At 46.4% G+C, this 24391-nt stretch overlaps 3 protein-coding genes across 3 annotated transcripts; 1 reads left to right on the top strand and 2 right to left on the bottom strand.

Moving 5' to 3' along the window:
• Positions 1-440: 440 nt before the first annotated feature.
• LOC120678799 (uridine kinase-like protein 2, chloroplastic) lies at positions 441-6835 on the bottom strand. The gene is made up of 14 exons (XM_039960176.1): positions 6541-6835; positions 6312-6403; positions 4718-4787; positions 4505-4623; positions 3852-3948; positions 3605-3684; positions 3270-3464; positions 3102-3185; positions 2921-2981; positions 2169-2229; positions 1623-1716; positions 1452-1524; positions 1251-1333; positions 441-1162 (listed from the first exon to the last, which is right to left on the bottom strand). The coding sequence occupies exons 1-14, from the start codon at positions 6725-6727 to the stop codon at positions 1019-1021; spliced, it is 1440 nt and encodes a 479-aa protein (XP_039816110.1). The 5' UTR covers positions 6728-6835; the 3' UTR covers positions 441-1018.
• A 6715-nt stretch (positions 6836-13550) lies between these two features.
• On the top strand, positions 13551-16460 carry LOC120677303 (triacylglycerol lipase 2-like). The gene is made up of 8 exons (XM_039958450.1): positions 13551-13839; positions 14017-14136; positions 14534-14674; positions 14772-14882; positions 14980-15123; positions 15235-15278; positions 15395-15570; positions 15684-16460. Exons 1-8 carry the CDS (start codon positions 13654-13656, stop codon positions 16004-16006), a joined length of 1245 nt encoding a protein of 414 aa, XP_039814384.1. The 5' UTR covers positions 13551-13653; the 3' UTR covers positions 16007-16460.
• A 2067-nt stretch (positions 16461-18527) lies between these two features.
• On the bottom strand, positions 18528-22713 carry LOC120678430 (pentatricopeptide repeat-containing protein At4g17616-like). The gene is made up of 4 exons (XM_039959616.1): positions 22387-22713; positions 21650-21769; positions 19596-21549; positions 18528-19462 (listed from the first exon to the last, which is right to left on the bottom strand). The coding sequence occupies exons 2-4, from the start codon at positions 21725-21727 to the stop codon at positions 19407-19409; spliced, it is 2088 nt and encodes a 695-aa protein (XP_039815550.1). The 5' UTR covers positions 21728-21769; positions 22387-22713; the 3' UTR covers positions 18528-19406.
• Between the last annotated feature and the right edge of the window lie 1678 nt (positions 22714-24391).

Raw genomic sequence — 24391 nt, 5'->3', positions numbered from 1 at the left:
TGGTTTGTGCAGTTGCGAAGCTGCACGAAAGAGAACGTCTCGCAAAAGGACCGCGACTGTGTTCAGTTTCCCCAACTTCCTCCAAAATTTCCAAAATTCCCATCACATCGAATTATTAAATGTAACAAAAGACGTATGCATGGAGTATGAAATGTAGGTAAACAAAATAATTAATTTCACAGTTTAGATGTACATTTCAATACGAATCTTTTGAGTCTAGTTACCCCATGGTAGGATAATATTTACCACAAACAAACGAAAAGTGCTACAAGATTTTACAGGATCTAAACACAGCCCACAAACTCAAAATACATCGGTCCAGACTTGCGCCATTGTAACAAGAGCATATTTTGGTCATGGTCGCACAATCCTAAACCCAATTTCGCATCAACTGTTCCTGAAGGAAACAACATTTCGTGCGAATAAAAGTACCAGAATGCAGGCAACACAATATTAGTTAAACAAAGATAAAGGTTAGTGTTGCTCGTCTAATCAGCAACACTAGTTGAACTGAAGGGAATTGGTAATGCAAACTACGCATCACCGCTTCACCAGTACATGATATAATCAGGAACAGAGAAAAAAAGTAAAGAAATGCATCACCACTCCAACACTGCGAATACTCTGCGATTACGATTGCCACTACCATCGAATTTCATTCGGAAACTCAGTTCAATCACAGCTGAGATCGCACGGCATCTGTTGGAAGCCGGGAAACAGGGTTTTAGTCATACATTTCGCGGGCCTGTAACTGCGGAACATGTCCTTTCAGCCAGGAGCTTCAAAATGCAAACCAGATTCTGTTTGTCACACACGGACACACCAAGAGAACCAACAGTATTACCGAGTCATGTGATAATGGACAAGACCACACGGTTTCAGCAACTCCGGGGAAACCTTTCCACGTTTGCTTCCAGTATACCATAACCAACCAAACACTAGTATATCTGTCACGGTGATGTTAGCTCTAGCTTGAGTATCTTTTCACAATGCCAACTACAGCAGTTCCAATCCTGGATTAGTCTGTGCCGAAGTAGCGGTCCCCATATTCTCCAAGTCCCGGGATGACCCGATATTCATCGTTCAACCCACCATCAATCTCTGAGGTTACAATCTTCAAACGAGGGAAGCGCTTGCAGACACAATTGACACCTTCAGGGGCCTGTTTGTGGAAGAGATAAATAAACTGACAAAAAAAAACAGGAAGATGCAGTAGTAACCAATCTATGATTCAGCAAGACAACTTTTACCGAGATGAGATTAAGAAAAATGATCCGGTCCTCAGGAACCCCTTTCCTTATAAGAAGCTCAATAGCTTGATTAGCTGAGTTACCTGCAGAAACAAGATAAGAAACTTCAGCCAGTAGCTAACTAACAAGAACATTTGGAATACAAACAAGCATGCAAAAGGAACTCATTGATAAAATGGAAAACTAATATACAACGCTAACCTGTACCAAGCACAGGATCCAGAAGCAGAACATGACGTTCAGCAATATCCATTGGAAGCTTATGGTATATGAGCTGGGTACAGAAAATAAATTCAGTATGTTCACAATACCACAAACTGAAATGTTTTCATTAATTTTTCAAGGAAACTAGTATGTGCTAAGAAATCTTACTTGTTGTCCATTGTCTCCAACCCGATGTATTAGAATTTTACCAATTTTTATCCCCTTACAGCAAGCACGCAGAGCATTTTCCATGCTTTCACCACTGCAGAGATATCAATTTGATGTGCACAAGAAAACGAAAGAAAGGTGTTAACATATTACAAGTGATTTCATTGCAAACATACGGCTAGAAAAAACCAAAATGGAAATAAGGTGAAAACACGATCATAAATATAACTACATATTGATCTGCAGTTTTTAGCTGTTAAGAGTCATTAGTAACATACTTAACATGGCAGAAGTTATAGCTTTGTAACCATGCCTTGAAAAATAAAATTTGCAAGAACATAGAAAATCTGGAGTTTGAAACTCTGGTACATCTCAAATAGTGTCTGTAGAAAAATCGAAGAGCTCACGAATGCAATTTCTTAAGTGTGTGCTGAACCAGATATATTATACTGGGAAAATACAGATGATGAAACCATAACACATAAAAACTTATTGCCTATCAAACTACCAAACTTTCTCAGAAAAAAAAACTATTCTGGGCTTTACCTTCTAACAATAGACACTCCACAGAGCTTCTTGCAGAAGTCAACTCCCATGTAAACAGATCCTGGACACAGGACAAACAGCATTATACAGTAGATTGTAAAAGTTCAATTTTTTAATTATATCCTAAAAATATGGAACAGTAGAGCAGTTCTGGAAGAAATGGACAGTAGATAGAAGAAAATCTTTTAGGCAGCCTAGAGCTTCCAGAAGGTTTCTTTCACATGCATTCTGGGAAAAGCCAAACAAATTTCATGATGCACAACAGGTTAAGGAATACAATCTCTAGTTGTCTTTGAAACCTTAAGCTACTATATCTCCGTACAAACTCTGGTACTCGATGACAAGGAAAATAAGTTGTAATATTTTTTAGGGGCAAGTACAGCGCTCAACAATCACACTTAATATTTATAGGGCAAAACATAAGAAGTAAATTCACATAAATTCTACTTGAACGTTTATTGCAAAAACAATCGGAAACAGTCATCAACAAAACAGACATCGAATCTCAATTGTTCTGGGAAAGACCACAAATAAGTATAGATTCAATGAAAACCCAGGTTTGCTAAAACATGTTCCTTCCCTTCGCTGAAAACCATTCTAATATACCATAGCTTCCCATGTTATAATGTTAGAGCCAATTTGAAGAAAGAACATACATATTATGATAAATTATGCCAAATAATAATGTATAGGACATATTACAATAAAAAAGAAGAAGAAAGGTTTATGAAAACAGGAAGCTAACGATATACCTGTTGGTGTAACTATCTGCTTCTCTGTAAATGGCAAATGCCCAAGACCATGCTCAACTACCTAGAAGACATTTTACATACAAAAAAATGTGTTAGTATATATTAAATTACACAGAATAGCTCTCAAACTGGACATTGTATCAAAAAAATTAGTAGAGGTCATAAGAACTAAGAGCAGTACCAGACGGATCAGCCGATCTGAGTAGAAAACAAAGTCAGGTGTTGTGATGTTCCTGTCACGAATCAGCGTACACATTCCTCGTATCTGTTCAGATGAATCATCCAAAGCATCAAGAGTTTGCAAATCTAAGAACATTGTAAAGCTTAAGAGGAACATTGTTAAGTGTACCTGGAAAGTTGTGTGAACTACAAAGACATTTGGATAGATTTTGCACAAGTCATGCTGTCCAAGTTTTGTACGGATGTGTTGCACAATTAAATCAATTGCAACATGGTTATCTCCCCCTTTTGGTATGATCACATCAGCATATTTCTTGGAAGGCAGGACAAAATCATCGAAGGCAGGCTTGACAAACCTCCCATACTGATTATTTCAATGGAAACTCGTATTAGAATGCCATATTTTTACTCTTGCCGCAGGCATAAAAGCATGGAGGTATTTGTAACATATGCAAGTAGCATCCGTTAAAAAGAAAGTGCCACAATGATACAGTGTTTAAATACCTGTTCAAGCACCGAGATAACATCTCTACCTCTTTCATCTGTATCACGCCTTATACGTCGAGCAAGCCTAATATCAGCATCTACATGCATGCACAAAAGAACAGCAGATATGGATAAATGATCAAATACGAATATGGACAACCAATTAAAGCTGCAATACTATTTAAGCATATACTTGTCTTTAAACAGCCGCCATGGTATTGATAAGCGCATATCTAACAAAGAGAAGAGCCACTAAAGCACGAACCTGTATCAACAAAAATTTTCATGTCCATCAAATCACGAACCCTTTGGTCATGAAAAACTAAGATCCCCTCCAAAATGATGACATCTGATGCATTGACCTAACAAAAATAAATGATCAGTGATTTGAGTCATAAGAGGAGCGCAAGGCAAATTGAACCATAGTTACGCAGTGGGTAGGGGTGGGGATTGAGTGCTGAGGCCTGAGGTCTCAAGGCAGTCACTGCTATGAAAATCAAGGAAGCATGACACTGTTTATTATATGTGTTGTGCCATTGTATGTTACATATGACCCACCCAAGAAGGTTCATCATTTTCTGCATCCACTACTGCTGTATCATATGTAGCTTATTTGAAAGCAAAAACTTCAAGTCTGCAGTAAATACCTACTAATAAGTTCAATGGGTTGGTGCCAATGGCTAGACTATGAAATGACAAAAACAGAAAAGTACAATAGCATTCCGGCCAAAAATAAAAAGTAAGCTTCGGCAACAGAAATTAAATTCACTCACAATAAATAACATGCATGAACATGCCGCCAATTTTTATATCAATTTCATATTTTAGGGAAAAGCATTGTAAACAAGGTTATCCAAAATTAGATCATAAATGATACAAGGATTTGTTCACATCAGTAGTTAATTATGCAATCACTACCTTTCTAAAACTTTCAGAGCATCGCCGATGATTCTTAAAATCATATATAGGAATATTCACAGATTGCCCACTTTTTAGCTTTCCCATGCACTCCAGAAGTTGATCTGTATCAAATGCATCTGCAAAAGAAAAAAAAATCACAGCTGAAGCTAACTATAAATCTCTAAAAAACTAAAACAAGCATAATTTTTTACATGATTGCATATCAAGTACCAGGGTGATCAAAGTTGTAGTCTTGCACGTGCTCAGACTGTTCCTCAGTTAAACCGTGGTAGAATGAATCCTGCAAGAAATTACAGCCCAGGGTGAATTGTAATGGATGTCAGAATCCTCTGAAACAATGCTTCTATGATTGCGTACTATTTAGAGTATATATAATTGTGCCTACTATAACCATTAACCAACTTGGAGTTTGTTATCTCTTGATGAAACTAATGCCAGGTTTTCATCAAATGATAACTGTCAGCCTGCCTCAGTATGCTTTGAAAGTTGGAAGGACACAGATCAACATTCAAGAAATAGGACAAGATTATTGAATGCAGATTACACAGTGTGCACTGTTTCTCGAAGTGATATTTTTCTAGCTTGGTCAACATATAATCTAAACAACAATTCAATGCGTACTTGTGAATCATGTATTCATGTATAAATGGACTCATGCTACCTTACGAAAATAAGCAGCTGCTCACATTGAACTTTGTGTTACAAGCTGTAATAAAGCAACATGTCGCCTACTTGCCTTAAAGAAACTTAAAAGGTATCTCCAAATGAACACCAAAAATAACATCTCAAGAACATTGTGATGAAATATTGTATGCTATTTAGGAAACATTCAGTAGACTTCCACACTTAACAGAAATGCCATGTTAGTTCTACAGGCACACCAGTTTTTGACCAGCATCAGCTGATGTTCTGTGCAGTCACTTCCTAGTGAGTAGTGACAAAGTATCTCACCATTTCATGCTTGTGTTAGCATAACAGAAATATGGCCATTCCAAAACAACACTATCCAGAAGTTAAAAGCACCTTGTACCCTTTGACCTGGTTTACTACTGAATTCATTTCAACGACTATGAAGACGAAATGAGATGCTTTTACAGTCATACAAGCTTAGTCCAAGTTAATATGGAAATCTATAAGTCGAGTAAGACTAACGCAACAAATAATCTAGCCATAGTCTATCCAAATTCCCAAACCACGAGCATCCTAACATGCAAACGCTGCAGTTCTGTATGGAAGAGGCAATTTACAGCACTGACAGAGTAAACGATTTCAAAACGTCGCAGCCAAACTAATGGTCTCTGCGCAGTTACCTCCCTAGAAGAAATCAACTCTCTACCATTTCAAAACAAACATAATCCACAAGTTAAAAGGCCTAGTAAGATGCGTCTTGCTTTACCGTTAAATCTCATTCAGAACCTATGAGGATATGATGAGACGTTTTAGAAGTCATACAAGCCTACTCCAGCACTCCAGGTTTATATGAAAATCTATATGTCGATAAGAGTAAAGTAAGGAATAATCCAACCGTAATCTATCTAAATCCCCAAACGAATAGCATTCAAACGCACCAACAACTGCAATCCTATATGGAGGCAGAGCAATTTGCAGCATCGACAAAATAAATAATATCCAAATCTGCAACCAAACCTACGATTTGGTAACACACTTAAATGACTGGAGTTCGCAACACAAACGCATCGATAGCGCAGCCACAGTAAATACTAAATAGAACGAAAGCTGAACAAGCTCAGAACACAAAAAATACATATACTACTCCGAGTCCGAGGAGCAGGAGAAACCGCACCTGGTTGACCAGCACGACGCGGTGGTCGTGGAGCTGCTGGATGATCATGTCGCACACCGTCGTCTTCCCCGACGCCGTCCCTCCCGACACGCCTTCAAGACCACCAGCCAAAAACACCCCCCCACAAACCAAAATTCAAAACCACACCACGGCAAGCGGAAAATTCCAAGCACGAGAGAGAGATAAACCAATCGGCGGGGCGCGGCCGCCGCGAGACGATTCCGGGTACCTATCACGAAGGGCTGCTTGGTCCCGTCCGCCCTGGGGGACGCGAGCCCTTTGACGGCGTCGGCCGTGCCGTTGCCGTTGCCGTTGGCGGAGGTGGGGGACGGGAGCGAGGAGGACGAGAGGCGGCGCGAGTCGAGGCGGAGCCCGCTGAAGTGGGGCCCCACCGCGGAGTCCATCACGTCCTCCATCTCCCCTCCGGCGACCGCCGCCGTCGCCGGCGCGCTGAGCTGGCGATCGCTTCGGGGCTCGGAGGTTTTGACACGGGGAGGAGGTGGGGTTTGGGTGGGGGAGGGTAGCGGAGGCGGAGGCGTGGAGACGGTTTATGTAGACCGGCTCGGGCCAGCGGGGCGCCCTTTCCACGTGGCGCTGGAAGGACGGGTGCAGGGGCGGGGGCCAGTGGGGCGAGAGAGTGGGGCAGCGGAGTTCTCTCTGGAATTTTTTTTGGAGCATTTCGCTGTAGAGTAACGAATATGAAAGGTAGATTCTTCATTCTTGGGTTCCTGGCCTTGAAGCTGCTGGTCCAATTTGGTTTTCTTGGGATTTTATTAAATTTTTTTCTGCATGCCGCTAACTGCAAGTCTCGCTAGGTTTTTAAGATTCCTTTTTCTCTTGGCAATGCATATTTGTGGACCAACTGATCCATTCTTGCTGTCGCTGGCTACTTGAGTACATGGACATTGATGTGCTAGGGACAGTTTCAGATACTTCCATCTGCTCGACTGCTCCTGCAACCAATACCCACATGCTCCCCGTTTAGCCATCTCTCACTGACAAGTGGAGCATAGGGCGGTGCATGTGAGACGGTAGCAAAACTGAAATCCAACGGGGAAAGTGATTGCACGAGCTTTCCCCATCGCCTCCTTTGGAGAATGGACGCCGAAAATGATACTATTTATGTTGCTAAGAAAATGTTGCAGCAGGAGTATGAATTAGAAGATCAAATTAGACGGTAGTGGGAGTGGTATTTTAATTCCTCGAGGGTCACGCTCTAGGGTTTAGTAGCATGTTAATGGCACATTGAAGTTCCTTTGGGAGGAGGGGATCAGATCCCAATGAATAAATAATGACTTGAGCCTCTTGCCAGTTGGTACAGCAACGACATGCTATTTCCAAGTCTCTCTCGGCGTTGAGGTCTTGAGGATAAGATCAAGGAAATAAAAAATCAGTCAAACATCTTGCAATTGTACGCGCAGTGTGCTTTAAAAAAATACTCCTAATCAGATCACAGATCAGGCCAATGCACAACTGGACGCCAAGTGAATAATTAATAGTGCTTGAAGAGACTGGCACGTAAGTCCCATTACTTAATCGACTAAGCATGACCTCTGTGCCCCTCATCTCATGAGTCATGACGGCACACCCAGGGGACTAAGCAAGACCTCATCCAACAATCAAGCAATTAAAAATTCACATATTGGAGGAAAACTTATTAGAAAGGTGATTTGGGCTGAGACGGCCCATTTTAGAAAGGTCAAACTCAGTGACTGAGAGAGCCGAGCTTGACTTTTGGGTTGGGGGACTTCGCGGACCGACGAGCTTTACCTGGGCTGAAAATTGGTTTTTCACAAAGTGGGCCTAAACTTGGGGCAAAACGAAACAGGATCGCTTCAGTTGGGCTTTTCGCCCCATACGGCGGCGCCACGTGTCTCTCATCCAACTGTACAAAGCGTGGGCCGGGGAAATGGTCCCTCCTACTCCATTCTACACCTACATTCTCCGCTTCAACCGTTCAACGTCAGAGAACTCAAGAAGGAATTCAGGAAAGCCTATCTCGGCTGAAAAAAACAGCCTGCCGAATCACCAATTTCATGTCATGTCCCCAGAGATCAGAGCTCTTTAAAAGAGTAGCACTGTAGCAGCTGACAGTTGCTACGAGTACTCCATTGTCAAAACTCAAAAGGAGGAGGCCATGGAGCACATCGACGTTTGTCATCTGCAAGATGTCAAGAATCTTTGCCTTTTCCAGCTTTGCTTCAGAAGAGCAACCAGCAGTCCTACGTGATCGTTCGGGATAAGCACAAAACACGTCAAATGGAGCACCATTCTTTTCACTCCTCCTTTCGCATGCCACCTTGGGAACTAGAATTGATGGCCTCGAACGATTCAGTGTGGCAGGCTTCCAAGGGATCAGCCACGTTGCTTGCACTCAACAGCTTGACGCTGCTGCAAGATACGATACGAGTATGACCTCTCAGCTCTTCTCCTGCAGACGTGGAGACTGGCACTGCTGGGATCGAGACCGACCCATGTCCGTCCCTACGGCTGGTAAAGTGGTAATGGCTGCCATTCCATACTGACGACACTCGACAGCTTGCTTCTTCCAATGGAAGTCTGAACTCTGAAGAGAAGTTCAGTCAGCTTCAGAAAAACTGGCAGATTTTGGCCATTTGGGTCTTGTTTAGTTCATTTTGTATTTTATATTTTTGTATTTTTAAAAGAGAATCTTCAACATTTAAAATATTAAATATAGACTAATTACAAAACTAATTACAGATCTCGTCTGTAAACTACGAGACGAATCTAACGAGCATAATTAATCCATCATTAGAGTATGTTTATTGTAGCATTACTGTAGCAATTTAGTGTCTAATCACATCCTAATTAGGTTCATTAGATTCGTCTCGCGATTTACAATCCATTTGTGTAATGCGATTTATTTTTCGACTACATTTAGTATACCATGCAAGCGATTTACAAAAATTTTATATTTTACATTTTGAGATCTAAACAGGGCCTTGATCTTGATGGGGAAAGAAGAGCAAATTAAAGCGATGGCAGACATGTGAAGGACCACCTGTTGACGGAAGACCAGAAGTGGTGCTGCAGTGCAGCAGAAAGAATTCGCTAGCTATTTTTTTTCGCGAACGTGCTTGAGCACATATTTCATTAAGAGAAAAGCAATACGACCAATACAAATCTTAATAGGCAGAGGCTATTAAGGCGGCAATAGAGCCACCACCAAGTAGGTGGCAGACGACCCCAAAACAAATAAGAACAGCAAGAAAAACAGGGAAGACAATAGCAACCCCGCGAACCTAGACACGACCGCAACTGAAACCTGCAAAAGGATATTACAACGCTAAAGGTGCAAGGATCGGCAACACAATAAAGGTGGCAAAGCATCCACCCGACCCACCAAGACGGCAAAGCATCCGCCAAAACGATCACCAAGACGACAACGGCGGCAAAGTATCCGCCAGTGAACAGGGCAGCAAAGCATCCGCCAAGATGACGACCAATGCAACCCAGACGTTGTAGACGAGCGAAGGCAGGAGCAGGAGCAAGAACTCTCCGAAGAGAGCATACGACCACCACCAGAAGAGCTTCCAAAACAACGCCTCCAAGGAGGGAGCAACGCCGCAGGCGCCGTCGTCGTCCGACCATAAAGGTCAAGGCTTTCGCGCGAAAAGCACGCCGGTGAGGAGGGAAGAGGTGGGAAAGATGATGCCTTTCAAGAAGGTGAACGGCGCCCGCAGATGTCGTCGTCATAGGTCCACGAGAAGACCCAAGGCTTTCGCGTCCACCTCAGTCCCTCCCCAGAGCCGAGGACCGAAGAAACACCGCCACAACAAAGCAGAGCCCGCCAACTGGCCACCAGAAAAGAGCAGCAGACTGGATGGCGCGTGTGAGCGCGACGACCCGGCAGAGGAGCAGCCACGGGCTACGGCCACCCGAGCTGCCGGAGGCAAAGCACTCAGGAGCACGCAGCCAGAGGCCCCTACCACGCGCCCACCAGAGCACGGCGCGGCGACAGGGCGGTGGCCACCCAAGCGTTGGCCAAGGAGGCAGCGACCAGTAGAGCGACCGCCCATCCAAGCGCACGGAGTGGCGCAGCACCAGCACTTGACAAGGCGAGCCCCAGCAAGGGAGGCCCGGCCACCAGCAGTGGCGAGCCCCAGCAAGGGGAACCCAAGCCACATGTGGAGTCCAAGCGGGAGGAGGGCCGGACCCGGCCAAATCCACTTGGGGGAGCACAGATCCGGACCGGGCAAGCCCCGATCCGGTGAAGGGGGCGTCGGATCCGACCCCAGACGGCCGACGACCGGCGGCGGCGCAGGGAGAGCCCAGGTTTGCGAGGACGTAGAATACGGAGGGGTTAGGAGGAGGGATGGCGTCAACCGAGCCGGCTTCGGCACGACAGCCGGGCGCCGGCGCCGGCGCCGGCGGCCCCGACGGCGGCCTGCGGAAGGTGGTGGGCGGGGGCTGCGAGTCGCCCCTGAGTCGCCTACGAAGGATGACGCGGGGGTGGGTCTTGGTCTTCAAATTTACAAGCATGAATGATTAAACTTTAGTCGGCAGGCATGAATGATTAGTGTAATCCTTTCAATTATATGGTGGCTGTTCGATTTACAAGAAGATGATTTGGCTATTTTAAAATCCCGATCGCTACCATTTTTTGTTGGAGGCAGGATGTGTAGTGGCCTATCTATAAACGATTCGAGTGCACTCACCAATGGCAAAAATGGATCACACGTTCTACTCTACAATCGGAGGCACCGAACAAGTGCTAGCTGCAGCAACAACGACAGAAAAAAAAAACACCACCATATAGATGGGGCACCAGTTGCCAGCACAACAGGGCACTGAATTACTTGAGTGACTCCACCACTATCTACGCACCAAGCATGCTGCTGGAGATGTGAACGCTCGAGCTGACGCCCAGAGTCTCCTTTTGTTCAGAGGACTGGAAAGTTCAGTTCTTAGACGAATAGATGATTGCCGGCCCCCATGCCGCCGCCTCGCACGCGCCATGCCGCGCCTTGGGTTACCGAGAAGGCACGTCCGCTACTCGAAGCCTTGTTCCCGCAAGAAAAGACGCGAGCGGATGAGCCTCTGCCTCTCGGAGCCCAATGAAACCAAGAGATCAGGTCGACGGCGGCGAGGAGCATGGAGCCATGGAGGGCATGTGGGGCATGTCCGTTTCTCACTTGCGTCTTCGAGCTGGGGCCTTCCGCCATCACCGGCGGGCGTCTGAACGGGTTCTGAATGTTCAAGGAGACGTGTGCGAGACGGGGTACTGGATGCTGACGAGCAGAGCCCACACTGATGTGCGAAGTCCAAACGAAGTTGATCATGTCATCCCCGTGCGACGACATGTTGCTTGACCGAACTTGATTTTTTTTCTTTTTTTGCCCATCAGCTGGGAGCGGCAAAATATTTGCAGCAGGCGAACACTGTTATCTTGTTGAATTCTGAAGCAACTTCATAGTTTCTTGTTGCCGACAGTGCACGGTGCGATTTTCTTGTACCTCTAGCTCAGTTTCTAGGAAGTCAGGTGTGCTGTGTTTTTGCATGAAGAGATAAGCGTATTGCTCCACAATTACAAGCGCCACTAGTGAATGGATGTGTTCTTTTGGGCCAACATTTTGCGTCTTTTCGCTCCAACATTCTGGTTGTACCAACTCAAAAGGTTCGTTTGCTTTAATCATGAACTCCAAATGGTGGATTGGTGGTACATGCACGCCCTGTTGCCTCTCATCATACCGAAATATCTTACCATTACGAACTAGGAAAAAAGTATGACCAAGGATGGAAAATGTATATATAGAGTAATTGGTAGTAGCTAAAGCTTCACAACCAAACGACTACCAAGTATTTATATTGACCATTCTGTTAAAATGTAAAGAAATGAGGGAGGACAAAGATTAAAAAAAAGCTATAGGACTAAAATAAAACCATGAATTTATAACACTTGTATCGATTAAAACTTTAAAAGCACTAGTTTGCACACGTTGATGGAGTAGTTAACAAAATAAGATAATAACAATTTGTATGCAGTCATGGTAAATTATTTAAAATGCATTTATGTCACAAAAAAATGCAATGTACTGTAGCAGCATGGTTTAATCGAGTAATGAATACGGTACTCTAATTTTACTACCAGCATTTACTGCCGTCACTGTTAGACTAGATTTCAGAGGTTGACCTGACCGTGTGGCATGGTCGCATGCATGGATTGGAACCGCTCGCGTCATTGTCGCGGCAGGGTATCACTGCCAGGAAAATTCTTACTTAACTGTCTGTCCTGCTGCACGAACGGCTGCATGCTAGAAAAATTTTTGCCCAAGGAGAACAGAGCATTGAATAGCTATTGGAAGGTCTCAGAAAACTATGTATTAGTTATTTTTTTCAACAGCATTTAATGCTTCATATATGTGTCCAAAAATTCGATGGAATAGTTGCTGTGCAAACTTTTTCACAAACTAAACGCAGCCTTAACTGTCTGTCCTGCTGCATGAACGCCTGCATGCTTTTTGCCCAAGGAGAACAAAGCATTGAATAGCTATTGGAAGGTCTCAGAAAACAACCTTTCATTTCTGTTCTGAGTTTTACCTGGACATCAATATAATATTCTGTTTCTCTGTTGCAGCTACTCCTTTCATCTTTGCGGAGACCACTGCAGTTGCTACCTCTTTATCACTCAAAAATTCAAACAAGGTGAGAATTTACGAACCGAAATTTGTGTAGACGCATAGTGATGCCTAATAACGAAGTCGCCAATAAAAAAAGAATAAGTGAGGTGTTTGCTTGGTTTGAGAAATGGGGTAGTCCATCATCTCCTCACTTCTCACTTCTTTCTGTTTTAGTTTGTGAAAATAAAATGGAACAGTCAATCATATCACTACATCATCGCTCTCACAATCTAATATTTCCTTAGTGTAATGTAAACATGAGGGGTGGGGTACTGTCATCCCCTCAAAGTTTATGACCGAGACGAACTCATGATGAACAACCACCCCATCTCCTTGAACCAAACGCCCCAAAGTGGATGGATGCCTCGTGCTATCATTGGCGCTGCTACGCCGGAGCCTAAGGTGCCACGTTGTCGAAAGCGACGCACCAGGATTCTCACACGTTCACACGCATGACACTCTCGCTCTGCCTGCACCGGTGCACCCCATTTTGTAAGGGGGTAATGCTCCTGATCCACCCATCCATCCATCCATTGCCATCCCCGGCCGGCGGCCGCGCACTTTAAATACCCGCGCGCGCACGCGTCTGCTCGTCTCGATCGCACTACGACTACGATACGCGCACACCGCCGCTACCGCTAGTGGCGGCGCAGCAGCGAGCTACCGCGCGCACGGCCGCCGCGCCGGCACCGCCGGCCAGCATGATCGTCCCAGCCGGCCTCTCCTCCTCCGCGGCGGTCGCCGTCGCGCTCGTGGTGGTGTCGTCCTTGCACCTCGCCGTCGCCGCCGGCCAGCAGCCGTCCTTCCGCGGCCACGACATTGCCGGCAGCGGCGGCCCCTGCGCGCTGGCCGTGGCGCCGCTCGGCTACCCCTGCGAGGAGCACCAGGTTCTCTGCTCCTTCCATCCCGACCTTGGCATGCGTGATCGTGGCCGGATCCGTTTCGCGCACACCAGGAAGCGGATCCCCCCCGGCATCCATCCGGAGGCAGGAAGAACGAAAGGAAAGAAAAGCTTTTGCGCGTGCCCTGATTGGCTCTAATTCCCTGGAAACATGTGTACGCAGGTGACGACGGCGGACGGGTACATCTTGAGCCTGCAAAGGATCCCGAGGGGCCGCGGCCGCGGCGGCGGCGGCGGCGCGCGCGCGGGGCAGCCGGTGCTCCTGCAGCATGGGGTCCTTGCGGTACGCGCGCGTGCATGGCTCCTGCATTCTTTTTTTCCTTTCCTGTCAGTTTCATGTGCCCAGCACCCACCCTATCATATTCATAGCAAGCTACAAGCTGGGGTATCTTCCTCCTTTGGCTCAAGCTTTACAGCCAAACCAAGTATCTCTCTGCTGCAAAGTGTGTACGCGTGTGTCAGCGTGTATGGGCCCAAACATATCTTTCTCTTAACCGTGGATGATGGATCTGGCCTTGCGCATGCCTGTATCGGTCAGTGCACACGCACAGTTGGGTGAACATTTACGAACGTGACGATCCTGGCCGCTCCTTTTGTGTGCGTGCTGGTGTTTTAGCTGAGAAGTGGAGAACAACAAGTCGTGTGACGTGGTCACTCGTGGCCGGGTGCTGGCATGGCAGGACGGCATGTCGTGGCTGCTGGCGTCGCCGGAGGAGTCGCTGCCGTTCATCCTCGCCGACCGCGGCTTCGACGTCTGGGTCGCCAACAACCGGGGCACGCGCTGGAGCCGCCGCCACGTCTCGCTCGACCCGTCAAGCCGGGTAACAACGACGAGCTGCACGTGTACGCCGATCGAGTTGAGTACTTCGCTGCTTGCTGAAATGCTAATAGATGATTTCGATCCGTTCTGCTCCTCAGCTCTACTGGAACTGGTCCTGGGACGACATGGTGGTCAACGACCTGCCGGCCATGGTCGACTTCGTCTGCGGGCAGACCGGGCAGAAGCCCCACTACGTTGGGCACTCCATGGTACTACGGCCCAACCCAACGATTTTGCTAGCTGCAGTCGTGCAGAGCCGACGAAGTTCAGGCCGGCATCAACTCTCTCTCTGCCTTTCGGTTTCAGGGGACGCTGGTGGCACTCGCGGCCTTCTCGGAGGGCCGGGTGGTGGACCAGCTCAAGTCGGCGGCGCTGCTGACGCCGGTCGCCTACCTCGCCCACATCACCACGCCCGTCGGCATCCTGCTCGCCAGAGCGTTCGTCGGAGAGGTAACCGACGACATTGTGCTAACTGCTAACCACCATCGCATCATCATTCTGCTCCGAGACTAAACCCTCTTCAGCTGACTGACCAAATGATTCACCGTCTTCGAAGCACAGATCATCTCGGGCATCCTTGGCGTGGCTGAGTTCAACCCGCTAGCGTACGCACGGCGTCCTCGTTATTCCTCCAGAATTAGATTTCTCCGTGGCTGAGTTCAGATCGATTCATTGTGCGCTCATGATGGCCGTTTCTGCGTGCTCTGTTTGATGAGTGCAGGCCTCCGGTGACGAACCTGATCAGGGCGTTCTGCCGCGGGCCTGGGACGAACTGCTACGACCTCGTCGCCTCCATCACCGGCAAGAACTACTGCCTCAACAGCTCCGCCGTCGACGTCTTCCTCAAGTACGAGCCCCAGCCGACGTCGACCAAGACCATGGTCCACTTCGCCCAGAGTACGAGCCTGCTTCTCTAACCGCTGTCCGGCCAGTCAACGCTAGTTACTCAACGGAGTGGTGAAGTAAAACCGTTGCGTTTTCCCCCCCCCCCTCCTTTTCGGCACCGGCAGCCGTGCGCGACGGCGTGCTGACCAAGTACGACTACGTGCTGCCGGAGCTGAACATCGCCAGCTACGGGCAGGCGGAGCCGCCGGTGTACGAGATGTCCAGCATCCCGGCGAGCTTCCCGCTCTTCCTCAGCTACGGCGGCCGGGACTCGCTGGCCGACCCCGCCGACGTGCGCCTCCTCCTCGACGACCTCCGGGGCCACGACCGCGACAAGCTCACGGTGCAGTTCCTGGACCAGTTCGCGCACCTCGACTTCGTCATCGGCGTCTGCGCCAGGGAGTACGTCTACAAGGACATGATCGCCTTCTTCGATCGCTTCAACTAGCTCAGTGAGTGACTTCAATTCAGTCTCAAGAGGAAAGAAGGAAGAAAGGTCACTACTCACTACATACACTGAAGAACTAAAGATTGTTTCGTACACGTATATCAGAGGTTATAATATAGTATCCAGTAATTAAATAGATATTTAGTTGAGAGAGCAAGGAGGCTAGCTGGTAACTAGATGTGAAACGGGAAGGTTGTTGATCGCTGGAACAGTGGTCAGCAGACGGGTCACTCTGTATTGCAAAAGTTTGCTCTCCTTGTCTGTTTGCAACAATGAAACTATTAGAAAAAAAACATCTTATTACATGAGATTCAATCTACATCTAGGTGCAGGAAGAAATTTGAAAATTAGAACGTTTTTTTATCCAGTCCACATCTGCAATAATTTACTCTAGAAATTTCAGTTGTACGGTTGTACCTCTGCTACACGTATATAGACACTGGTACCTTTTTTTCTTTTATTTGCTTGGAAACGACTGGAGATGACTGATAGACTTGAGGAGGATAAGATCAAGCAGCTGACAGCATGGACACCGAGATTTTCATATCTTAAGAATTTGCAATACGTCTTAGAAAGAACGACCATACATGAGTTTCAAAATTGTTTATTTTTAGAGATTTACTTCTTTTAAGGTGATTTAGATCTTGTATTTACGTAAGTCACCAACGTGGAACGGTGGATTCCGTTCAGTTTATTTTTAGGGAAAATTCGATTCATGCCACCACAACTCCGTGAAATTGGGTTTCACGTTGAAAATCATGCCACTCAGTGGCATGGATTTCAACATGAAATCCAACTTCGTGAAATTGTAGTGGCATGGATCAAACTGACCCTTATTTTTATGTATCTTGTTTATATCTGTTCTATGGGCCTGGAAAATTAAAAGAAAACACAGGTCGCTATGGTGCTGCATGTATTCTGATTTGTTTAGCAGATAAATCAGCTGACTTTCTTGACAGTGACATGTCAGACAACCAGGGGCACTACCACTGATAACAAATAAGCTACTGTTGCTGGAATATATAGTCATGGTGACCTACAACTACTTAAGCTAAGAATAAGGTATCTTCATATATGGCCGCCAAAAACCTTTACTGCTGTAGGCATGTCAGAATTCAGAAACATCAAGAAACCTTCAGGTCCCCTGCTTGTGTTTCTGAATATTTCCATCTCGACAAACTTGGCATGACATCGCTCATGCCCACCAGAAGAGAATGCAGCGTACTCTTCTACTCAAGTATGGAACTACTGATCAACCAAAAGCAGCATTCTTCTCCTTGCCAGTGTTTCAAAATTCCTTCTTTAGCAAATCCTCCTTTAGACCTTTACAGGACAACGTATATACAAACTATGACACATTTGACAAAGTAAGCATCGGCTAACGTAAAAAATGTACAGTGCGCAAGGTAACCCGCTGATTTAAGCGAGAGTTTGCTGAGAAGATTGGCGCGACGTAGACGCCATGATCGAGGCTTACGCCTTGGGGCTTTAATAGGTAGGCAGGTAGCCACCTCAGGTCAGAGTTTAGGTAGCCGATTTGTTTTACCCGGGGCACGTGCCTGGGTTTACCGGTTCAGGCTTGCACGGCATCTGCGTGTACGCCACGTGTCCCTTGGAGCCGAGTCCATGGCCGTGAGAGGCCCGGCTTGCCGTGACACGTGCTCGCGCCGAAATGTTGAAGTGTCTCGGTTCCAGTTCGTTCCAGTTTCTCCTCCTCCGTCTCACCTGTTCGGCTCTTCCACCGCGAGTCAAAAAAAGAAAAAAAAAACACCCACCGGAGACACCAGGGTCCAGGGGGGCAGTGGTGGCGCGGGGCGCCGGCCGGCTCCGGTGGCCGCGTTCGGTGAGTGCGTGGGCGTGGCGACGCGGTGTACGGGGCAGCACGCATCGTTCGTTGCAGGTGGTTATGCGCCGGCACCGCCGCGCCAGTTGAAGCTGAACTGCCGGCGGGCGAAATTCTTATTGGGCGCCCGTGCGCAGCTTGCTTACCTCGCGCCGCATTTTTTTTGGAAGGATAATAATTGATATTATTATCATTGTTTATAGAAGGAAAAAAAAGACGTATATTATTTTTAGAAGAAAAATAAATGGCATTGTTGCTTGATGGTTTTTGAAGGATATTAATTGTCATAATTGTTTTATGGAAGAAAAAGAAAGATGTGTATTACTTTTGGAAATAAAATAAATAAAATCATTGCTTGATGGAAGAAAAATTAAATATATGACTATGGCATGTAAATCTTACCTAGTGTAATAAACATATTGAATCATGTAATTCTGGAGCCTCACAATTGTTGCAGTAGCACGTTAATTGATCTTATCTCATCTGTTACCAGCGAATCGAATGGCGTTCGCTAGCAGCTCTGAACAAAATGCAGACTCTCGCAGAACCAACTTTATTACCGTGTGCTGTTGCCAGTTTGCCACTCGAATATAGATCCATTTGATGCGGCTTCTACTGTTTCGTTGGGCTTGCCTTGAGATAACTAAACCACAATGTTAGTAGCCGAATTGATTGTTGTTGCAAGAACAAACATTTGATTTTGGATAAATATATAGTATTAGCTAACTTTTGTACAGCTGACTTTTCAGTAACATGTTCTCTGTATTAATTGACATTTCTTTATCAACTGAAATTTCAACAAAACGAACAGCGGTAACTTTTCAAATATATCTTTCAAATCATTATACGATACATCCTTCTGAAGAGTGGTGAGTATATCATCAGAAGAGATGGTTCTCTGATAAGGTGAAGCCCGTTTTTCTTTCTCCATGAAAAGACCACTTAGCCACTCACTCTCGCTGATGTCATGTTTCTCAATTAGCCTTTCCCATGCTGAGAAGAACTCCATCTCATCCTCATAGTCAAAGAGAAAATGGCTCAAAGCATTGCTGAAACTCTTTGAGCTTTCAAAAGCCTGCTTCAAGTGCCTCTTTGAACTGTTGTACGTTTGCCACACACTTGTGCAACGGTTGCTCCCAGGCCAGACCTCTGCTGCTGCTGCTGCGGCACACAGGACGCTCATCGATCAAAATAGTTTGTGGCCGCCTAACACACATATCATCAGCAGACACCTCAAATACCCATTTGAATGACTAATGTTTTCATCATAGAGTAGTGCTGCACCAAACACAAGTAACTGCTTGTAGTTGTCTACAGCAACAAACAATGCAAATGGCCGTCATAGATATTGAATCAATATGTTGTATCAAAGCAAACAACATCCCCAAAAATATAAGGCAACAATTTTGAAATGGTAGAATTCAACTAGTAGGATACAAGTCAACCTCAAGCCAGCCTGGCTAGAAATACTGCCCCTCCATGCATCGGTCTATTTGGCAACTGCAACAGATTTGAATGGTTCGACAGAACCAATTGGATGCAGGGGTAAACTTTTTGTCAGAGCATAGTCAGTAAAGAGAGGTGATGAACAAGTAGTGACAGGGCATGCTTACCTGACGCCACAAGTCATCAAATGGATGTTGCCCAACATGCAAATGCAAAGGATCAAAATAAACATTATGGGCCAAAGTGAACCTTTGCTAACTTGAGGGACCAAAATGGTCACTAGCCCTATTTATCTAATACCTGCCCATGACCTGAAAGCTCGGACATCTTCAATCCTTTTGTTCTGAGCTTCGGTTTTGTTATGCAATGAGTTCAAATTCCTATACAGGTTCCTGTGTAGCTTCAGAAAAACATGCCTGTATTTCCACTTGTCACAGTAAATATTATGTTTTGACATGTAACCAATGACCTCCATCACCCTAGAAAAATACCCACCTTTAAGGAAATCCAGAACCAAGCAATCAAGCAAGTCCCTATCCACATCTAGCTCTCCATATTCAAGTCTGCGCTTTATTTCTCCCCAGAGCATGGTAATCTCCCTATGCATGTCCATTGAAGAATAACCGCACAATATGTGGCAAAATGTATAAGAAGTGGGCCAGATATTTTGTTCTCTCATACGCTTATATATGCAGAGTGCATCTTCCATCATTTTTGCCTTGCAGAAGAAAAGAATGGAATTATTGAACTCCAATGTCAAGTGCTCTCCAGGGTTGTAATGTTTCATTTCTTCAGCCAAAGCAGCAAACAGAGATGAATGAGTGAGAGGTATTTCATCCTTCACTATTTTGGCAATATTCTTGATGGTAAATGGTGAATTAGTACGAATATCATCCATGACAGATGAAATCTTCTGTATCTGCTGGAGGAGCCCATTTAACTCTTCTGACTTATTCTCCTTCTCATATGCTCTCAAAAGAGAAATGTAACTAGCAATCCCGACTTGGATTCCAGCTGACTCTAAATCATCTAGGATATCATGAGCAGCATGCAACCATCCCATTTGAATGCATGCATTAACCACATCTCGAAGAGAAATTACATCTATATCTTCTTTATGTAACATAATAAAAAGGTTAGATAGTGTATGCATATTCCTTGATTTCACACAGCCTGCAATAAGTTTAGCAAGAGCCTTTTCAGTATGAAGAAGATTTCCGTCAGTAAGGACAACAAGCCCAAATTGGCTTTCTCTACCCAAAATGAAACCTCTGTCAACTTTTCCAGGATCAAACATTATTTTATATCCGGTTTTCAGATTTCCAGAACCAATTTGTATGGCACCTTGTTTCTGTAAGCCATTGCAAAAGAAAACACTAGGTTTTCGTTGCTGATGCAGGTTGATTAAAAATTTTGCAGCAGCATCCATGTCATTATATTTGAAATGCAGGCTCAATAGACTGTCATAAAAATGCTGATAGTGCTGAAGAAATGGCAAAGATGTTAAAGAGTCAATACTTCTTTTCATTTGTATCAACTCATCTCGTTGCCCAACCATCTCGAAGACATGGCTAGCGATCACCACTGTATTTACATCGGCCACAACTCCGACCAATGACATCAGTTCCATTATTTTCTGGGCTTTGATAATGCATTTAAAGTTCACACATGACTCTAAAACCATATTGAACAAGGTGGCACTGTTCTTTATTGGATCCAGTTTTTTCATTTCCCGTCTATCTGCAACTTGGTCCAAGAAACTCTCACAAGTCTCAATCAGAACATCACTGACAAGATAGGATCCAACCTGTGACTTCAACATATGCAGAAACACCATGCTCAGCAAATCAACATCAGGAAGCTTTCCACTCTCAAGTATGATCCTCAGGACTGTGGAGGCTGGAACAGGCATCTGATCTCTTGCAAGTGCCAACGCTAGCTTCATCAGGGAGTCACAGTTAAGAAGGTTGCTGTTAATTTGATGAACTGAGAGAACCATGTCAAATGCCCTCTGAAGCCACCTCCGACTAGACATGTAGGACAGCGACACGATCATGCTATTCAGTACCTGTGGTTCAGGAAGACCGTGCAGCTTCTTGTAGTTTCCAAATGATTGCAGTGCCTCTTCGACATTGCCATCCTTCATACCACTGTCTATCTTTCTCAACAGCGTTTCACGGGATGACGCCTCCCATGGTAGAACCTTACTGGTGCTAGTGGAAATATACCTCCTCCATGGCTCATAGCCATTGGCCTGAACAACACATGCATGCATCTTATTAGTCACAAAAGCAAGCAAACTATGCACAACAGCACAAGCATAGCTCAAATTGTTTACAGCAGTATGCTCTTACAGGTGAGGCAGCTTCGGCAGCGCAAGGGAAGGACGCGAGGCGTCGGTAGTGGTAGCATGCCTGAAACAAGCTCCTCATTGCGGGATCCCCCTCATTGCCAAATGCCAAGAGTGTCGTACTCTAGCTGAGTGTTAATGCCGGACATGAAGGTTCAGCTGAAAACAAGCCCAATTCTAGGGACAAAGAAGAATAACAATGGAAAAATTGGCTAGAGGACATCATTCAAACATGGCTTTTGCTCATAGCCACCAAAAAAATATCTCTTTGCTATAGGAAACACTCTTCAACCATACTAATTTTCCGTAGGACACTATAATCCATATAATAGTATTTTCAACTCAAAAGGGTCACAGAACACATAATCTGGACAAGTTTACCCATCCTCTACAAACACGACATACGTTGGCTAGGATAATTTGGTTCTTCTATTAATAGGGGGAAAAACTCTAAACCAAGCCAACAAACAATTTACTCTGCCTTCATCCATTCGCCATGTGCCAGATTTGATTCTAATTAATAAGTTCTAGCTGGCAGTGCCAACCATCCCACAAAGACATTCCCTGCTCTAAACGACTGAATTGTATAAAAAAGTAGCTTTCCTATCTAGCTTATCTCTTGGATCATATGATGCCCATGCCTGAACAAAAAAGCTTAATCTTTGTTTTGGCAAATATGCATACAAGTTCTCTACCACAGATTATTCATCCAGTGCATAGCATTAGAGGGAGGGAACTTACTCCGGTCGGGGGAAGGACGGTGGCAGCGGGGTGACTCCGGTTCGTGGGGGAGGGCAGGGCCGGCGGTTCTTCTCTGTCGCCGGCGCTGCTCCAGAGCTCCAATGGCGTCTCGGGCGTGGTTCCTGAGGAGTGGGAGAGGAGAGATACCCGCGTGAGGGCAGGCCCGTGGCCGGCCGCTCCTCTGCTCGCGGTGGCAGGACCACCGCGGCCACCTCCACGCGCGCAGCGGCGGATTCCAGCGCCGGCGGCCCCGGCGGACTCCTGCGGCGGCGGGCCGCTCCCGGAGTCCCGCGGCGGCGGCGGCTCCCCTCCCAGCGGCTGCGGCTGCGGCTGGGGGGGGGGGGGGGGGGGGGGGTGGGAGCGCTCTGGCCGGACGTCTTCAGCGGCCCAGTTGAAAACGGGAGGAGGCGCTCGCTACGGGAGGCAAACGGAGTCTGGGGTGAAAACGGGTATCGCTAGTCAACCGTACGCGAGGCTCTCGTATCGATTTTCGGACAGCAGTTTTTTTTCATTTTTAAAATTTTTTTTGTCGTTTTTCGATTTTAGAAATTTTTTCTAAGAGAAATTTTGGAGAGAGAAAAATTTTTGACGAGAAAAAAAATTAGAAACAAAAATTTGAGAGACAAAAAATTTCGAAATTTTGAAATTTTTTTTGCATTCAGAATAGAAAAAATTGGTAAAAAAATTTTGCATCCGAAAACAAAAAAATGCTTAGAATAAAAAAATTACATCAAAATCAAAAAGAAAAAAAAGATTGGGTAAAAATTTGTTATATCAAAAAATAAAAAAGGAGTCGTTAAAAAAATTGTTATATAAAAAAAAACCTACCTCCCCGCCGCGTTGCCGGCCCGCGGCACCGCCTCCCAGTCGGCGGCCCGCCGCACAACCTAGGGAGCCGGATCCGCCGGCGGGCGAGCGCGCAGCGGCCCAGGGGGCGGGATCTAGTGGCGGCGGCGGCGGGTCCAGCACGCGGCGGCCCAGGGTGGCGGGACCAGCGCGGCGGCGACGCGCGGCAGCTTCAGGGAGGAAAAAGGGGAGCCGGCGATAGGAGGGAAGGGAGTGCGCCCGCCGCACAACCTAGGGAGCCGGATCCGCCGGCGGGCGAGCGCGCAGCGGCCCAGGGAGGCGGGATCTAGTGGCGGCGCGGTGGGTCCAGCGCGCGGCGGCCCAGGGTGGCGGGACCAGCGCGGCGGCGACGCGCGGCAGCTTCAGGGAGGAAAAGGGGGGGGGGGGGGGGGCGGCGACGGGAGGGAAGGGAGCGCGGCTTCAAGGGGGAGAGGGAGCGGCGGCGGCAGCGGCGGGGAGGCGGCAGTGGGGAGGCGGGCCAGCGGCGGTAGCAACTGGTCGGGGTCTCGATCCGTCATGAGAGAATGAGGAGGAAAGGAAGGGGAAAGGTGCGGGGGAGGGGGAGGGGAATGAAAAAGAATCGACCGTAAGTTGTTGTAGTTACGGTCGACCTTAAACTCAGCATTCCGGGTGAAAACAGAGGTGTAGGGGTGGGCCGGCGCAGCGAATCGTTGGATTCATTTGGAAGGCTCCAGATCGCAATGTTACACCGTGATATGCCATATTAATCTTTATCTTTACCTACAAATCCTGGCCAATTCCCCGGCCTGTGAATGTGGCCACGTCTCCCGCTTTTTCCGACCGTCCGATCGGCCGGGCGAACGGTCCGGATCTTCTGTTTCCCGGCCATTTTACAAAAAAGTCCTCGGACTTTACAAAAATCAACCCGTAGTCCAACCTCCTCTCTCGGAGAATTTTGCCAGAAAACCCTCAGCTTCTTACAAAATCAACCCGCAGTCCACCATCCTCTCTCAGTTCTTTTTGCAAAAAAGCCCCCGAGTTTTTCAAAAATACAACCCGCCATCCAAGCTTTCTTGGGCTGGCTTGCCACTCGCTCCGTGGGCCTCGGTGGGCCAAATTCGGCCCAAAGCTAGTTTGCCTTATCTATTATTCTTTTACAATTATAAATAAATTTGATCAAACTTTGAAATTGCGCAGC

This window comes from Panicum virgatum, chromosome 6N (assembly GCF_016808335.1).
Source record: "Panicum virgatum strain AP13 chromosome 6N, P.virgatum_v5, whole genome shotgun sequence".
Lineage (NCBI taxonomy): Eukaryota > Viridiplantae > Streptophyta > Magnoliopsida > Poales > Poaceae > Panicum > Panicum virgatum.
Note: the sequence above shows the minus strand (reverse complement) of the source record. Positions and strands in the feature narration are given on the sequence as shown.

Coding starts and splice junctions, on each gene's coding strand:
- LOC120678799 (XM_039960176.1), bottom strand. CDS start 6,727: ATGGAGGACGTGATGGACTCCGCGGTGGGGCCCCACTTCAGCGGGCTC. Junction 6,404..6,540: donor CAAGCAGCCCTTCGTGATAG/GTACCCGGAATC, acceptor GTGGTCTTGAAG/GCGTGTCGGGAGGGACGGCG. Junction 3,465..3,604: donor TTATCTCGGTGCTTGAACAG/GTATTTAAACAC, acceptor TGAAATAATCAG/TATGGGAGGTTTGTCAAGCC.
- LOC120677303 (XM_039958450.1), top strand. CDS start 13,654: ATGATCGTCCCAGCCGGCCTCTCCTCCTCCGCGGCGGTCGCCGTCGCG. Junction 14,137..14,533: donor TGCAGCATGGGGTCCTTGCG/GTACGCGCGCGT, acceptor CTGGCATGGCAG/GACGGCATGTCGTGGCTGCT. Junction 15,571..15,683: donor CATGGTCCACTTCGCCCAGA/GTACGAGCCTGC, acceptor CGGCACCGGCAG/CCGTGCGCGACGGCGTGCTG.
- LOC120678430 (XM_039959616.1), bottom strand. CDS start 21,727: ATGAGGAGCTTGTTTCAGGCATGCTACCACTACCGACGCCTCGCGTCC. Junction 21,550..21,649: donor CTGCCGAAGCTGCCTCACCT/GTAAGAGCATAC, acceptor TGTGTTGTTCAG/GCCAATGGCTATGAGCCATG. Junction 19,463..19,595: donor AGCTTTCAGGTCATGGGCAG/GTATTAGATAAA, acceptor TTGTGGCGTCAG/GTAAGCATGCCCTGTCACTA.